This window comes from Scyliorhinus torazame, chromosome 8 (assembly GCF_047496885.1).
Source record: "Scyliorhinus torazame isolate Kashiwa2021f chromosome 8, sScyTor2.1, whole genome shotgun sequence".
Classification (NCBI taxonomy): domain Eukaryota; kingdom Metazoa; phylum Chordata; class Chondrichthyes; order Carcharhiniformes; family Scyliorhinidae; genus Scyliorhinus; species Scyliorhinus torazame.
The window spans coordinates 102,454,896-102,467,809 of record NC_092714.1 but is presented as its reverse complement, the minus strand read 5'-3'; the positions used below and the strand labels follow the sequence as shown (position 1 = coordinate 102,467,809).

At 44.1% G+C, this 12,914-nt stretch overlaps 1 protein-coding gene across 10 annotated transcripts in view; it reads left to right on the top strand.

Annotated features, from left to right (window-relative positions):
• tab3 (TGF-beta activated kinase 1 (MAP3K7) binding protein 3) overlaps positions 1-12,914 on the top strand; it is a 157,991-nt gene that overhangs the window by 134,441 nt on the left and 10,636 nt on the right. For 7 of the 10 annotated variants that reach the window (XM_072513972.1, XM_072513967.1, XM_072513975.1 and 4 more), the window contains one exon: positions 9,639-9,734. The exons of the other annotated variants lie outside the window; for them this stretch is intronic. In XM_072513972.1, the coding sequence (XP_072370073.1) occupies positions 9,639-9,734 (96 nt within the window). The remainder of the gene's footprint in view (positions 1-9,638; positions 9,735-12,914) is intronic. 10 annotated transcript variants of the gene reach the window in all.

Genomic DNA, 12,914 nt, shown 5'->3' with positions numbered 1-12,914 from the left:
ACAAAGCTGCTTGAGATGGGCTGTAGTGGGATCGATTCCCTGATGTCCATGACCGTCATGGAACAAACAAATCAGTTGATTCCTGTCCTGTTCAGGAACCACATAAAGGGTGTCTTAATGCCACACCGTCACGTGTGGTCAGTGCATTTTTGAACCTCTCATAGGGTGCTGGATAGTTTCCTTTTACAATCTTCCTGAGATTGCTGTCCTGCTTCTGGGCCTCCACTAGATCCTCGATCTTTGTCTGTGAGACCTGAACTGCACTCACTGGTGCGCTTTCAGGGGGTGTCCAAAAATATCCATGCCTGGAACCTGCTTTAGCCAGTGCGTCGGCTTTTACATTTCCAGGGGGGGAGGAACGATGGTGACTGCGAACTTTGATTATCCCAAAGGTCCTGTTCTGGGCTCTCTGTAAAATATGATGGAGCAATGGGGCTGAGGGGAGGGGTTTCCCGTCTGCGGAAACAAATCCTCTTGCTTTCCACAGGGGCAGGAATTCCGTGAGGCTGTTGCAGACATAGAGGCTGTCCGAGTATATGTCTGCTGGGCTGGGGAAGGAATCTGGGTGTTCCAATATATACACGATGGCCGCAAGTTCTGCTGCCTGCGCGCCTAAGTGGCCTGGCAGTTTTAACGATATTTCCTCAAGGGTGCATCCCTGCGCGTCCTCGACATAGATACCGCAACCTGTTATGCACTTCCCATCCAAGACTGTGGAAGATCCATCCACATAGATCTTTATGGGCTCACACGTGTCTGTGTGCTGGGGGCTCTGGGTTGAACTACCTATCTTTCTGGGGCCTGTGATAAAGGGGCCTGTGTTGTGGTGTGGAGAGATAATTTCACATTCATGGGGGGTTCCGGGGTACTGTACGTTGTCGGCTAAATAGGTGTGCGTCTTTGTCCTTTTAATAGTGATGTCCCGTCCCTGCAAGAGAAGGGTCCATCTAGCTGCTCTAATCTGGCTTACTGTACCGTCCTTGAGTCGTCCGTCCAGTAAAAGTTGGGTGGGGGTGTGTTCGGTGAGAATTGTAATGGGGTTCAGTCCGGTAATATATGAAAAATACTGCACTGCCCAAAATACTGCGAGCAGGTGCCTCTCACAGGGTGAAAATCCCTGCTCCACAGCATCTAAAATTCTGGAGGCGTAAGCTACGGGCCTTAACTGGTCGTGCCGTTCCTGGAGGAGCACGGCCGAAAGGGTGCGGTCTGCGGTCGCTATCTCTATGGCGTAAGGGGAAAGCGGGTCTGGAACTTGTTGTGCGGGGGCTGCTATGAGTGCCTGTTTTAAAGAGTCCGCAGCATACGGAAGCCATTCCCAGGGGGCTCCTTTCTTTAGGAGGTCTGAGAGGGGTGCTGCCCTGCTGGCGAAACCGTCAATGTGGTTTCGACAGTAGCCAACCAGTCCTAAAAACGACCGGAGGGCTGAAACGTTCTGGGGAAGGGGCAATTTAGCAATCAAGTCAATCCTTTTATGCTCGATCTCTCGTTTACCGTGTGTGATAATTGTTCCCAAATATATCACCTTTTCTTCCAAAATCTGGGCCTTTTTGGGGTTGACTTTACAACCGATTGAGTGTAATAGTTCCAGGAGTTCGGACAGAAGCTCAATGTGCTCTTCCTTGGTGTCTGTCTGCAGTAGTAGGTCGTCTACATACTGTACCAGACATTCGGGGCGAGAGAATTTGGCTAAACCATTTGCCAGCTGTCGGTGGAAAATGGAGGGGGAGTTGTGGAAGCCTTGTGGCAGGCATGTCCACGTGTACTGCTGTGCTTTACAGGTGAAGGCAAATTTGTACTGGCACGCCTTTGCCAATGGAATGGACCAGAATCCATTACTGACGACCAAAACCGTACAGAATCGGGAATTGAGTCCCTGCTTGAGCATGGTCTCGGGACTTGTTGCTACTGTGGGGGCTGCTGCGGGGGTGATTTTGTTGAGTTCCCGGTAATCGATGGTCAGTCGCCATGATACATCGGGCTTTCTCACTTGCCAAATAGGGGTATTATTAGTGGAGGCTACTGATCTAAGTACGCCCTGCTCTAATAAGCTTTGTATTACCTTAGAGATTTCTCCCTCTGCCTCTTGGGGAAATCCATACTGTTTTGGGGGTCTAGGGTCAGGTCCTGTTATTTGTACAGAGCCAGTCATCCGTCCACAGTCGTGCTTGTGGGTTGCAAATGCTGCCCTATTCTTTTGCAGAACTGCCCTAAACTGCTTGTCCGTACTAAGCGTGGTCGGGTTGAACCAAAATTTGCCTACTGCGCTAATTTTGTTCGCGTACTCTCCTATGTTGAGCGTTGCGGGGGCTCTTGCGGATTTTGCCATCTTCCAGACTCACTGGTTGACTGGATCGAATGAAAGATTATGGGAATTGATGAAATCAATTCCCAGAATGTGTTCTGCTGTGTGGGGCAGGTCAACTAAAACCACGGGGTGCTTGGAGGTGATGGTACCGATTTGAATGGGTACAGGGGCTGTGATGTGTCCCTGCTGTGAGTGGCCTGTAAAGCCGCTGAGGGTGATAGTGGCTGTAGTGGGCCACGTGTCTTTTTGAAACATGGTGGAGGAATTTATTGTGGTGCGGGACCCTCCTGCGTCCCAGAGAAATTCGATGGGCTGTCCCCAAATTTTTGCTGCAACTACTGGTTGTCCGGACCTATCCCAAAGGGTGTCGCAGACCCAACTGGGGGAGCCCGTACACCGTCAGTCCGTTCCGGTCAAGTCCGTCTGATCTGAACGAGTGCTAACGCTATGAATGGGCTCTGTCTTTTTCTTACTCAGAGTGCCCGTCTGCTGGGCTCTCTGTGGCTTTTTAGGGGCATTGCACTCTCTTGCAAAGTGTCCCAACTGTCCGCAGTTGTAACACTCCTGTGACTTGGGTGGGGGTTCTGGTGTGTTTTTACTACCTGCATATCTGCTCCAGCCTGCTTTTCCTCAGGATTCTTGACTGCGGGCTTACTTTGTATAGATTTCTCCCAAGCACGGGACAATCTTTTCACTACCCACTTCTCGTTATGGGCCTCCTCTGAGGGATCATAACTCGCGCAAGCTTTCTGTCCTGTTTCTGTGGCATGGGAGATAAGGGTGCAGGTCCATTTGGCCATGTTGTCTGGGGACAAATGGGCACGGTCTAAGTCTCCAAAGACTGCTGCAAAGTGGATCCACAGGCGTCCAGCAAACGCTGTGGGGTGCTCGGATTTCTCTTGCCTACATTTGTTGAGGCCATCTACGGGGTCATCCCGGTTATACCCGATCGCATCCAGGGTTGCGGTATGCATTTCTGCAAGGGTGCCTCCTCCTACATTCTGTGGGTCGGGAAGGGCTGCTGCTACTGAAGGGTCTAAACTTAAAACCATGAGCTTTACATGCTCTCGCTCATCCATGCCGTACATGGTCGCCTGATGCTTGACTGTGGCAAAGAAATGGTGGGGGTCTGAGGTGTGGAGGAACGGTGTGACCTTATCTCACGCGTCCCGTAATTGGGTCACTGTTAAGGGGTGGAGTATAGAAATTCTGCATCGTCCGATGTGGCTGTGTTGTGGGTGGTTACTGGGTTCATTGGAGCTTGAACTATCTGCTGTGTGGGGGGTTGGGGCGCTTTCCTTTTTTGTTGCTTTCCCTGCGCACATGTTCCCTGAACATATCTCTGCGCTGTTTCGTTCAATTCTTCCCAATCAGGGCCGCCTTCCTGATCTAATTTTTCTCCAAAAGTTTCCTGGAAACCTTTCTGAACGGAAAGCAGCGATTGCAGCTCTGCAATCTGCTTCCGGCACTTTGCGTGATCTAACGTGCTTTGTCTTTGTTCTGTGATGGCAGCATGGAGTGCTCTTAATGCTGCCTTGAGGTCACTACACTGTCTCTGTAATGCCTCTACCTGCTTTTCTGTTTCTTCACGTACCAAGACTGCACGTTGCATGTCCTGCTAGGCCTTTTCGTATTCAGACTGGAAGCTGCTTAAGTGCGCCAGACAAGACTGGTGAGCCCTTTTGGCATCCTCCACCTCTCCATCTTTTGCTGCCAACTTCCTTCTCAATTCTAAATTCTCCTTTTCTACCTCGCTTACATCGACCGTACTCATTCGATGTATGCACTCAACTTCTTTCCGGAGCGTCCTAACGACTTCCTCTGTGCCTCGTAATTGTGCCAAGCAGGACACGATTGCCATCAGCTTGCGAGCTTTCCCTAAGCTCTTTTTGTGGATCTCGCTCAGGTTCTCCCACCAAGTATGTCCTATACTCCCAGGACCTGATTCCTCGTTGTCACAAAATTCATTCCAAAGGGGCCATCCTTTCCCTTTGAGATATTTCCTGATCTCTTCCTCCCAAATGGGACATTGTCCCACTCTACTGCTGCTTGTCGCTGCGACCGCAAATTCTTCTGGGTTCATGAGGTGCTGCATTGCCATCTTTCCTATCCGAATGCTGCTCTTCAAATTTGGGACAGGGGTATTAATCCAAATGCTGCTCTTAAAATTTGGGACAGGGGTATTAAGGCGGTGCTGTAAATACGGGTACGGCTTTCGCTACTTTCCGATATACAAACTTCCGACAGTTTTGTCGCAACAAAAAATCTATCAGTTTTACCTTATCGCCCTGTTAGTTACGCATGCGCATACACACTTCCGAATTATGAGTATTGATCAGAACTGCTTGAACGCTTGTGGTTTTCTGTTCCCAATTGGATCTCTAATTCAAATTCTTGGCTTCTCCCGGAGTGGTTTTCCACTTCTAGATCGGGTCCCGCCAGGATGTCGCCAAATAATGTTGCTAACTTTGCCTTCGTTCAATTGCTCTGTTTTATTACCTTTGCTCTTGAGTCGCCAAGTATCTTTATGATACCGCCACGTGGTTCATGTCCGAGTAATGATCAATAATCCAATACACCGATTAGTAAGATTTAAATCAAAGCACATTTATTATACACAGTAATCGCTACTCATGCACAAATTCTACGTCTAAGCTACTTCTACAACTAACAGGCCTATACTTAACTTGGAACTGGCCCACCAGGTCAGGGAAACAAATGGCCTTTCGTTCGGGTTCTGAGCCTGCGGGATTCGAAGTTGGTACAGATTGGTAGCTAGGAGCGTCTATCTCGTAGCGAGCGTTGAATTAAACTTGCGAGTTCGATCTTCACTGCTCTGGCCACGGTCAATGTTGGTTCGTTGTTGCTGGGTGACCCGGGCAGAAAGAAGAGTGTGAAGAGAGCGAAGAGGTGAAGAAGAGAGCGATTTGAACTTGGGGCTTAATTCTTATAGTCCCCAGGGGCTTCCCGCCTTTCGGGGCGGACCCTGTACCTGGTCCCAATCGCTTGGTTCAATTTTCTCCAATGCTGGAGCGGTTCCCTGATCGATGGGCGGTCTTGAGGTGCTCGTTCACCTCCTTTTGTGTAGGCTCCTGCTGGCGCCGAAGAGTCTGGTTTTGCTTTGTGTGTCTAAATGTTGCTTATTGTTCCCGGGGATTGCTCATTAGTATGCAGATGCCTGTTTTGTTATGCTGATGGTTGCTGGTATCGATAGTGTCTGGCCTTTCCAGAGGTAAATACACAGCCAACCTGCAGCTGCTCGTTTTTGTCTTTTTGGCTGACTTTCCCATCAGCCTTTGTCGTTCGTCATTTTGAATCGGGAGTTGGTCATTTTAAGTGGCTACAGGGGTTAATTTTTTAATAATTTTATTAATCTTTGTTGTCACAAGTAGGTTTACATTAGCACTGCAATGAAGTTACTGTGAAAATCCCCAATGGGGAGTAGGCAGGAGAATGGGGATGAGAAACATAGCAGCCATGATTGAATGGCGGAGCAGACTCTATGGGCCAAATGGCCTAATTCTGCTCCTACATCTTATGGTCTTATGGAAGATGAGAGCATTGGAATAGTCAGATTTAGAGAGTGCACAGATGAGGGTTTCAGCAGGAGATGAGATGGGGTGAAGACAGAAATGGTCAGCACTGTTGGTGAGGAGGCACATATGTACTTTGGAAACTCATGCCTGGACCAGATATCAACATCAAGGTTGAAAACTGTGTGCTTCAGCCTCAAACTGTTGTCAAGGAGAAGGGTGCAGATAGTGGCAGAAAACAGTTCCTGTTTTGGGGAGATGCAGCCTATGGATGCAAATAGGAAGGGGCCACAGGTATATTATTGGTATATTGTTGGACTCCAGAGGTAATGCTACGGGAGCAGGGGACTAATTAGTGCAGGAGTAAGCACTTCTAGAACACCATACTTAAGATATCACATTTTCGGTGTATCAATCTTTTGAGAGACATCAATTTGATGTTTATGAAACAAACAAGCTGGAGCTGCAGCAGAAGAAAATCTGTCAGTGGGAGGGTAAAAAGCAGCAGTCAATTGCCCAGTATTGTTTCAAAATCATTCACCTTTTTCTCTTTTGGCTAACTATGCAGTTGTTGACAATGCAATTTCATAAGATACTTTTCAAAAACTATTTCATATTAGCCACAAGAGCGACATTGAATTTATTACATGGGCATCTAATTTAGCTCAAAGCCCACTGCTCTTGGTGTAGAAGCTTCCTAGTCTTGTGAAGAGGCCCTGAGCAATGTCACTGGAGATATTTTTTTTAAATACTAAATTTTGCTGCTGCTCTACATATCCAAAACTGCTGCAAAATGTTCTCAACACTATTTTTTAATGGACTGGCCTTAGTCAGAAGTTGTGCTATATTTGTACTTTAGCACTGGCTGCTTGGTAAGTCATAATGAATCCTGGGAATTTTCACCCAACCTGTCACAGTTCTTTGTGCTTGGGGTTTCTTCCTTGATAAATCCATAGTGAGAACTGGAACTGTAGAAGACTGGCTAAGGTCTGAGGTTTGGGATTCGTGAGCCCTTGCATTATTTTTTGCCAGATGTGAGGAAGTCGTTAGTAAGTCAGTTTTAGTATTTTTAGTATTTTCTGTTGGATGTTAATGTAGGGACTTTTGTGTTGGTTCTTGCCCATTAATTGGTTTATTTTTAATGAATGGGATGTCCATTGAAACAATAGTGTCTGCTTTGGCTCAGTGGAAATACTTTGCCTCAGAAGACTCAGCACAGTATCCAGGCTGACCTCTTAGTACAGGGTGAGTACAGTGCTGCCAGAAGTACCCTCTTGGGGTTTTTAAACAGATCTCACCTTCCTGCTCAATTGGATGAAAGGTCCCATATGGCATAGAGTTCTTCTAGTGTCCGCGCCAATTTTTATTCCTTGTCACTTCCTTTGACATCCAGTCAGCATTTGTTAGTGTGGTATTAAGAAGCCAGAGCAAAATTAGCCTCAGTGTGCATTTGGGTGGGGGCGGGTGGAACTCTCTACTGGTTGGAGTACAAGAAGGATGCATTCTGCCATGGAACAGCGAGCCAAGTTTTAAATCTGTATTACTACTTTCCCCACACATTGAAATCATGATTTTATTTCAGTCCTCAAGTACTGAAAACAGGTGAAGTCTTTTGCTGAAGTGAAGAAGAATATGAGAATATCCCAGCCACTCCTCACTTGAGCTACCTGTTGGGCACAGGAGGAGATATAGATAATTTGGCTCAAATATGACAAGTGGATTCCTTATTCAGCAAAATATGTGACATAAATGGAGAAGCAGAATGAGAAAATAAGGCTTGGAAGAGAATTTACATGTAAAACTGTGTGTGTGTGTGTGTGTATATTGAAATCTTGAAGTCAGATTTCAAAACTGTATTGATTTGGATTAAATCATCTCTATTTGTTGGTGTATTTGAATTGGAAGTGGAATAATGCCAATCTGTTACTGTTGTTGTTATAGCTTAGTTGTACAAAGATAGATATATTTCTGATCAAAAATGGGTTAATGGAATATGGGCAACAGGTGGGGAGGTGTATTGGAGACCAGGAAGAGATCATCCATGATCTGATTGAATGGCAGAGAAAGCTCGAAGGACTGAATTGCCTATCTGCTCCTAATTCCGATGTCAAGATGTTGCAGGGTGAGAATTGAACATTAGTATCATTTTTTAAAAACTAGTTTTAAAGCTGAGCAGCCTTTTTAATTAAATTTGAGCCTTTTTTAAAAAGAAAAACTTATTCTTTTCTTGAAGTTACAAAGCTAATGCGCAGAGTGGACAGGGCAAGCCCATAATCCATTTTCTTGCCTGCTCCAAAAAACAATTTATATTGAATCCAATTTATGGTCCCCACAAGAGAGATATGCAAGATCCAAGCTGACAAGAAAAGGCATTGCACCTGATCTTGGGCTTGATCTGACCTTTGGTCTTTACAATTGAAGTATATTTCTTTTGAAATTATGCATTTTAGAAACTTGGCATTGACATTCAAACACCTGTGTAGCCAGAGGTTTCTGAAACTTACGAATACAGCCTGTGGGAATACAAAAGAGTAGAATCTTGGTTTGTGTAATAAACTTTGCTTCACAATCTAACAGTACAATAGGCATCCATCCATTAACTGGAGCTTATTTCAATAATTATTCGTCCTGTTTTACAATCCCAGATCAGACCCCAACAGTGGCTCGGATACTGGACCAAAACACCAATATTTTAGTTTCTTTGTAACACTGAGCGAAAAGAATGATTCACTCCAGGAATGATTACATGAAAAAAAATCAGGCTTTGCTAATTCTAAAACAAAACTTTATTATAAGTACAATATTTAACTTTTTGACTTCAAACCCAAAAAGAGAAGCTTATAATTAACACTTAACACCACAACTTAATTTTCCTTTAAATAAAGAAAATAAATATGCAGCTCTCAATCTATCTTAAAATTAGCATGGCATAGAGAGTACTACTTGCTGTCTGGATCCTGCTAGAACCCTTCAGACTCTGGCTGTGTCTTCAAAAAGCTAGTTAACCTAGCATGTTTGTTTCTTCCTGGTCCCCAGACAACACTGCTCTACTTTATATATTACATGTTATTACTCTTTTATAACTATCCTACTATGAGAGAATTGTGGCTCCGGTTCAGGCAGACCAGAATTAAACGTCTCCAAAACTCTCAGCCTCTCTGCATTCCTGGGCTTCACCCAGCATTGACCTCATCTCCCCAAGCTGAAAAACAAATTATCTGCAGGCTGCAAAGCACATTAACTCCCCAGGGACTTCCCCAGTCAAACCACATTCTGTTGATCAATTTCACCTGTTTCCTACATGTTCCCAGGCCTTTACAAAACATCATCCTTTTTAAAAGCGTGACCACTGCAGTCAAACACACTATAACCCCAGGCTTTTAACCCTTAAATTGTCCCAATATTTCTAAAATCCTTCATTCGTCACATAAGGTCCATTATTCTTTGGGGGAGCGATGTTCTTGATGCCAAACCTGGGGACATACTTCACAGCAAAACTGAGGAATTTAAAAACTATTTTCTCACCTTAGTGCTATCCCACCAATGATGTCTGTGCAGGATTGTCTGTGCATGAATCTTTAGGTTTCATGAAGGTGTCAGCTGCTGTATGTTTTGTTGGATTTCTTTTATTCAGTAGTTTACCCTAATGGTGTGAAATGGCTCGATAAATGCTTAAGAAATGTGCTTTATGTATTGTATCTACTTGTGGCGTCTTACATGTGTGTTGGGGTTGTGTTGTAGGTTTTTAGAGGTTTGCCCCTTTATCCCTCTCAATCTTCATGACTTGTCTTGTACAGACCCTTCAGATACTCTAGAGAGAAAAGCAAGGAAAATTAGTGTGACTTCAAAGTTAAAGAAGGACTCCTCTGATTTCCAGGCTGCTCCAGCTGAGGGTGGGTACTTCCGTGAATGTCAGCTGACTACCAGATTGGAGTAGATATTCACAGTTCATAAAGCAAAAGGACCAGTCCAAAATGTTTTTTTTTAAAACTACTTGTTCTTGATTTTTATCTTTTCAGACTTTGAACATTCTGTAGCACCTTTCATTAATGTTGTCTAATTCTTCAGACTGTCATTGCTTTTAATATTCTATATTTTAAGATGCTTTGGCTCATTGGCTCCAGAAGAAACCAGTGCTATTGACTCTATTTGAAGTATTGGCTCTAATGTTTCATGTGGAATGTTGTGCCTGCTAATTGTATAGTTAAACATAGTAATATGATTTCATTTGAATTCCTGTTTACACTTGTTTTAATAACAATGCATTCCTTTGTCCACTCTTCATTGAAAGGAGTCTTGCTCTTTGGAGGATCTAATGGGATTTTCATGGTACATTGTTCATAAGATTTCATAGTATCACCGATCCTGGCTACTAATAATTTTGGACAGAGCTTTTCTTATTTTGATCTCTAATTTCTTACCTGCAGCATTAGGCTGAATTTTCCCCGGTTCACTGGAGGAAAAATGAAGCTAATACATAACTGTTTCAATTGATAGTCCTAATTGTCCAGGAAATGTCAAAACTAAAATTCTCATGTAACATAATATTACCAATGTTAAATGTGTTGCAAATGTAGTTTGGATTTGACAGCCATTTGTTTATACTGGGAGGAAGAGTCAAACAATAAAAATTAATCATTTTTTTAAAATGGCAGCACAGTGGCGCTGTGGTTAGTGTTGCTGCCTCACGGCGCTAAGATCCCAAGTTCGATCCCAGCTCTGATTCACTGTCTGTGTGGAGTTTGCACATTCTCCCTGTGTTTGCGTGGGTTACACACCCACAACCCAAAAATGTGCAGGGTAGGTAGATTGGCCACGCTAAATTGCCCCTAAAAAAAAAATTGGAAAAAATGAATTGGGTGCTCTAAATTTAAAAAACGATTAACCAATTTTTTCCTAAACTATATGGTGAGATTGTCATGGGGAAAAGGGTTGTGTATGCAGTCTACTACTGAGCAAATATTTTTGAACCATAAAATTTGAATTATTCAACACCTGAATTTAGCAATGAGAGCAGTATAGACTGTAATACTTTACAAATAAAAATGTAGTCAGGCAACGTGAATTCAGCAAAATTGAGTTGAGTAGACTTTTGAAATTACTGAATAGTTTAATTGAAGATTTTGAAATGTAGGAAGTTGGGAGTAGAGAATGCCTGAATTTGTATCCTGATCTTCACCAAAGTCAATATATTGCTGCTTTCCTGCCCACAAATATTCATCTAAACTACTCCATTAGTAGTATTTCACATCAACACTAAACAGAAATAAAAAGGAAAAATACTGTAAATACTCAGGTCAGACAGCAAATGTGGAGAGAAACTGAGTTAACATTTCGAAACATGAGCTATTTCTCTCCCCAGATGCTGTCTGACTGACTGAGTATTTGCAACGTTTTTTTTTTTTTACTTCTAATTTTCAGCATCTACAGAATTTTACTTATGACACTGAACAACATTTCTTTCTGCTACATGATTAGTTGAGTGCTTTGAGACATCGTAAAGATGGGAAAAATGTAAGTGCACTTTTTTCCCTTTGTGGGTAGCAATGTCTTCAAGTCACCTTGGCTCTATTCTTCAGGGTGCAATTCCTAAACCTGCAACTCCCCTTCGCTGACTTTAAAAGACTTCTCAAAACCAATCACTGACCCAGCGATTGAAAAGAAGAGTTAATCACAGGCTATTGGAACCCAACACTGACTCTACTCCCTTTGTGAAGTTGTTTGATTAAAAGTGCTGAATAAATGGGAAGTTGCAATTAACCAGATTGGCTAGGATCTAAGTGGGTGACACTTCTGATTTGGTAGACGTGTTTAGCATATTAATCAAATACTGAGATGTGCATAGCAGATTTGTAAAGTCGGCTCCTGTAAAGAAAATTAAGTTCATGATGCATGTCATTATTTTTTTTTTTTTTTTTTTATATAAATGTTTTATTGAAAATTTTTTCCCAAACAACAATTTTTCCCTCTTACAAAGCAAACGCAACAGTAACAATACAGAAATTTTAAACAATACACAAGTAACAAAACCCCTTTATCTTTGACCTAAACTAAACCCCCCCTCCCCCTGGGTTGCTGCTGCTGGTCATCTGTCTTCCCTCTAACGTTCCCCTAGGTAGTCGAGAAATGGCTGCCACCGCCTGGTGAACCCTTGAGCCGATCCTCTCAGGGCAAACTTTATCTGCTCCAGTTTAATGAACCCCGCCATATCATTTACCCAGGCCTCCAGTCCGGGGGGTTTCGCCTCCTTCCACATGAGTAGGATCCTGCGCCGGGCTACTAGGGACGCAAAGGCCACAACGTCGGCCTCTTTCGCCTCCTGCACTCCCGACTCTTCCGCAACTCCAAATAGAGCTAACCCCCAGCCTGGTTTGACCCGGGCCCTCACCACCCGCGAAATCACTCCCGTCACTCCCTTCCAATACCCTTCCAGTGCCGGGCATGCCCAAAACATATGTGCGTGGTTTGCCGGGCTCCCGCCACACCTCCCACATTTGTCCTCCACTCCAAAGAACCTGCTCAATCTTGCTCCCGTTATGTGTGCTCTATGTAGCACCTTAAATTGAATCAGGCTAAGCCTGGCGCATGAGGAAGAGGAATTTACCCTGCTTAGGGCATCAGCCCACATACCCTCCTCTATCTCCTCCCCTAGTTCTTCTTCCCACTTTCCTTTTAGTTCGCCCACCGACTCCTCCCCCTCTTCCCTCATCTCTCGGTAAATCTCTGACACCTTGCCCTCTCCGACCCACACCCCTGAAAGCACCCTGTCCTGTATCCCCTGTGTCGGGAGCAATGGAAATTCCCTCACCTGTTGGATGCATGTCATTATTAATATGCAAATTGGCCGACATGTTCAGAGGAAGAAAAGATGCACCATGAGTTGACTCCCCAGCACGTGGTCGATTTATGCCACCCGACATTTGCCTCATGTCACCTGCTTCCCTGTTCATTTTATGCACTTCCTGCATTTGCACATTAATTGCCCATCAAACACGCTGTAGTAAATTAAAGCTTATAATTAATAGTCTAAAGTTCCCTTTAAGCATGTAATTATGCTAATCAATCTCTACCTG